The sequence below is a fragment of the Phaseolus vulgaris genome, chromosome 8, assembly GCF_051622355.1.
Source record: "Phaseolus vulgaris cultivar YP4 chromosome 8, ASM5162235v1, whole genome shotgun sequence".
NCBI lineage: Eukaryota > Viridiplantae > Streptophyta > Magnoliopsida > Fabales > Fabaceae > Phaseolus > Phaseolus vulgaris.
In genome coordinates, this window is record NC_143505.1 from 42,315,141 (window position 1) to 42,319,100 (window position 3,960).

At 35.4% G+C, this 3,960-nt stretch overlaps 1 protein-coding gene across 1 annotated transcript; it reads right to left on the reverse strand.

Annotated features, from left to right (window-relative positions):
- Positions 1-1,831: 1,831 nt before the first annotated feature.
- LOC150025584 (uncharacterized) lies at positions 1,832-2,192 on the reverse strand. Its single transcript, XM_090294119.1, has 2 exons — positions 2,180-2,192; positions 1,832-2,049 (listed from the first exon to the last, which is right to left on the reverse strand). The coding sequence occupies exons 1-2, from the start codon at positions 2,190-2,192 to the stop codon at positions 1,832-1,834; spliced, it is 231 nt and encodes a 76-aa protein (XP_090150245.1).
- Between the last annotated feature and the right edge of the window lie 1,768 nt (positions 2,193-3,960).

The window sequence follows — 3,960 nt, forward strand, 5'->3', positions numbered from 1 at the left end:
ACAAAACTAAACTAAAACAGCACAGCAACAACAAGCACAACAAAGGCTTCAACATCCTTCAAAGGATTTGGATTCTTCAAAGCTTGAACACCACATGGTTCAACAAAGTGTATCGCGTCAGAAGTAATAATTTGTCCCTAAGGACGGATATGGAAACCACAAGGAATAGTTAAATTATCAAGTGTAAGATTCACTAAATAGAAAACAAAATAATAAAGTTTGTTGGAAGTTTCTTATGTATGATTGCAAGAATTGTAAAGAAAGCAAAGTAAAGAGTTGTTGATTCAATTGGGAAAATTGGGATTAGAGTTCATCCTTCTTATTCTTTTGTATTTTTAAAAGCATAGTAATATTCTATCCTTTGATTGATGTTGATGCCCATATAAAATTTATTTATATCGATTTCTCGCATATAAAATTATTAAGAGAGTCTCTTAAATATTGATTACTCGCATATTTATAAAAACTCTTTATCATTACAATTATATGTTGATAAAAATTAACATTTCAAATTTATTCTAGCATTCAAATATGTTAAACATTATCATTGAGGTCAGAAACTTAGAAGTACTTTTCAGTCAAATCTAAGAATCAAAATCATGGTAAACAAGCTTTATGAATAAAATGACAATACCAATCATCAATCAAGAATAGAATATTATATTTATATATCACCTCAATAGATAAGAGTTTGGATAGATTAGTCCCAAACCCAAATGGTAGAATTAACCACTCATGTTGGTCATTACAAGCATAGAAAGCAGGAAAAGAAGATATAAGATGTTTCTCCTTGACTGTTACCTCCTCTATGATTTTCTATCACCTTATATTCTCCCAATAATGTCTAGGGTTATGCCTCACGCCTCATATTTAACCTAGTTCGGCTTGGGCTAAGTGACTTCTCGCATGGGCGTGATTGGGCTTGCCTAGGCGAGTTGGACAAAAACAAGCCCAACATCTTTTGAGTGATTTTGCCTGGGCGAGATTGAGCTCGCTTGGGTGAGATCCTCTAGAAGCTTTTGGCTTAGAAGAGCTTGGGCGTGTGTTGAAGCGTTCCAAATTTCTCTTTTTATTTTTGTTTATTCTTCTTTTCCCCTTTCATCTCTAATTTTCCATAGAATGCTAAAATTAACACAAATTTGGGAATAAATCGTTCTTATTCATATTATAATAATAAAATATGTAAAAAGGTTTAAATTCATAAATTAAGAGTTATATTAAAGTTATTTTATCAATTAATATCCATAAATATTTGTATTTTAATATGAAATATTACTAAAATATGACACTTTCCAGTGTCCTGGTTAGCTGTGAAACCAGAGGAGGAAAAAAGACGAACCTTGAATGGATAAAGAGCAAAAAAAATGAAGAAGTTTGCAAATGTAAATTGCATGCACATAGCTTTTAAAATGACACGAGATGACGATTTCCCTTAGAACCTTTGTATTTTACCTCTTTCTGGACTTTTACCAATGGTCTCCGCTGATCGTTGTCGTTTTCCAAACTCCTAGCAATAATTTAGCTTAAACCATCTTTTTGCACTTTTTAACGACTATTTATCTTAAAAATGTTTTTGTTTCGTGCCTTTGAAGATGGTTACAGGCTAATCGTTATCGAAAAAATTGACTTTTTTAGCATAGTGCCACCATGTCCCCCGATTATCGGGCATTCCTTCATGTCGGGAGGAGGTACCGGTTGGAGGAGAAGATAAGGACAGCTTTCTTCCATTCGAATGCTTCGGTGGCTGTAGCTGATACAAGGAAAGCAAGTAGGAATTATGACACCAAGAGCTCGTTCACCTTCAGAACCTTACACGGGAAATCATGCTGACTCATCCTTTGTTGCATCTGGCACGAGATGATAAAGAGAGAGCTCCGTCTATCGATGAACAGCGGATTGACGGAGCTCTTGGCATTGCTTTGTTTTTCTCTCCTTTCCTATCAGCGAGTTCCGATCCTTTTGTTCGAAATTTCTTCCCATTGTAATTGCCATTGTAGCACGTGTGTGGCCCAGCCCATAAGGGCCATGCGGACTTGACGTCATCCCCACCTTCTTAAACCTTTCTACTTTAACACAGGCACCTAATACATCAGGGACAGAAGTTTGACCGAATCTTGCAGCACCCCGGTAGCGGATGGAATATTAAACAATAACGCGGAGTATATGATCGAGGCCTTACTTCTCACGGACATTGGACCTTATTCAAACTGGCCCTTTGCTATAGTTTGAATCCGTGATCGACCTGTACCTAGAAATAGTCTTTGCTGGCTTGAGTCCGACGAACAACCTCAATTTTGTTATTAGTAGTCTTGATTCACCAACTTTTCACTAGTGTAAGCAATACTAGATAAAAATAAGGATGAAGTAAGAAGTATTGAAGAAATAAAAAAAAAAAAGGAGCTAGGAGGAATAAAGACAAGAAGAATGACAAAGAAAAAGAAATAAAAATGAGATTCCAAGGAAGGCTAACAAGAGTAAGACTCAAAACTTTGGAGAATGAGATTAGATGACTTGTACATGAGTATTTTCTTACTTTTTAGATAAACTTAAGAGGAGTTAGAACCTTATGCTTTGAACTTGAGATAACTTGGACGATATCTAAAGAGTTAGAAGTGTCGTTTGTAGCTTACAAACTACTGTATGTCACTTTCATGTGTACATAGGGTAATTTGACTCTTCCACTTGACCCTTCAAGATTTGAAGAGTCTTATAGTGTCCATTGGAACTCTCTTAAATCCACCATGTAACTTCTCCTCAAGCCATCATTTATTTTCCAAGTGTAACCATTACTTCTCCCTAGAATCAATGAACTACCCATGTGCAATCCCTATTTCAAGGGATTATCATCTGTTAATCATGTTTAGTAGAGTTAACTCTTGATTAAAAAAAGTTACTCAATTTTGTTGTCTTTTCCACTCCTTGGACAAGCTCCTAACTCACTTTTGAATATTGAATGAAAGTCTCTTTGTTAGTTATGGTAGCTAAAGGAGAGATCTACATGCAAGTTCCATCGGAAGACTATATCCAAGATGAGGGAAATCAGATGCATCTAAACAACAAAGGCTATATTATAATCTCTACTTTATTAGAAAATGAATATTATAGGGCTCCGGGGGGGGGGCGGGGGTTGGGGGGTGAATGGAGCCCAAACTCAATTCACTTTTACCAAAATCACGATCAATCATAAATTATCCAAGATAAGGGATACATAAAAGTATGCACAAAGTTTTATATTAGTTCACCCCAAACATTAAGGCTACGTCTAGTCCCCTCAAGAAACCCGGTTAAGAGCCTTGAATAAGTATTATCGACCTCCCCAAGTAAAAAGTATTCTCCACCTCTCCAGGTAACAAGTATTTTCCACCTCTCTGGGTAACAAGTATTGTTCATCTCTTTAGGTAATGTATTAAACACCTCTCCAGGAAAATAATCTTAATCTATCACTCAGACCAAGACCTCTCAACAAGTTAGAAACACTCTCGAATAGATATCAAACATGAAAGCTCACAGGGTGATATCACATAGTGAAGGATTTAAAATACAAGGTTCACTCCTCAAACAATTTGTGCTCTAAACAGAAGATATGAAAATTCTCTCATAAAGACTATACACACTAAGAATATGAGTTATTTGTAATCTCGTTGTACTTGTATGCACTTGTTGTGTATTCCTTCTTCACCTTTAAGGTCATTATATAGTTTTCTATTGTGACAATTGAGGCTTCATTTTTCTTCTTTGTTAAGAGAGTCGTTAGACACTGGATATAGATATTTTTGTTCTGATTGATCCTTGTGCGTCTTGGACATTAAATGTAATTTGAATTGTTTCTCTTCCAGTCCTAATGTGAACGTTGATTAATTTAATATTGTAATATTTGAGTATCCTTCATTCTCGTGTATTGTTCCTCGTCTTCTTCATGTTAGATGCTGAATATGGCAAATTCTGCTTTGATTATATTTT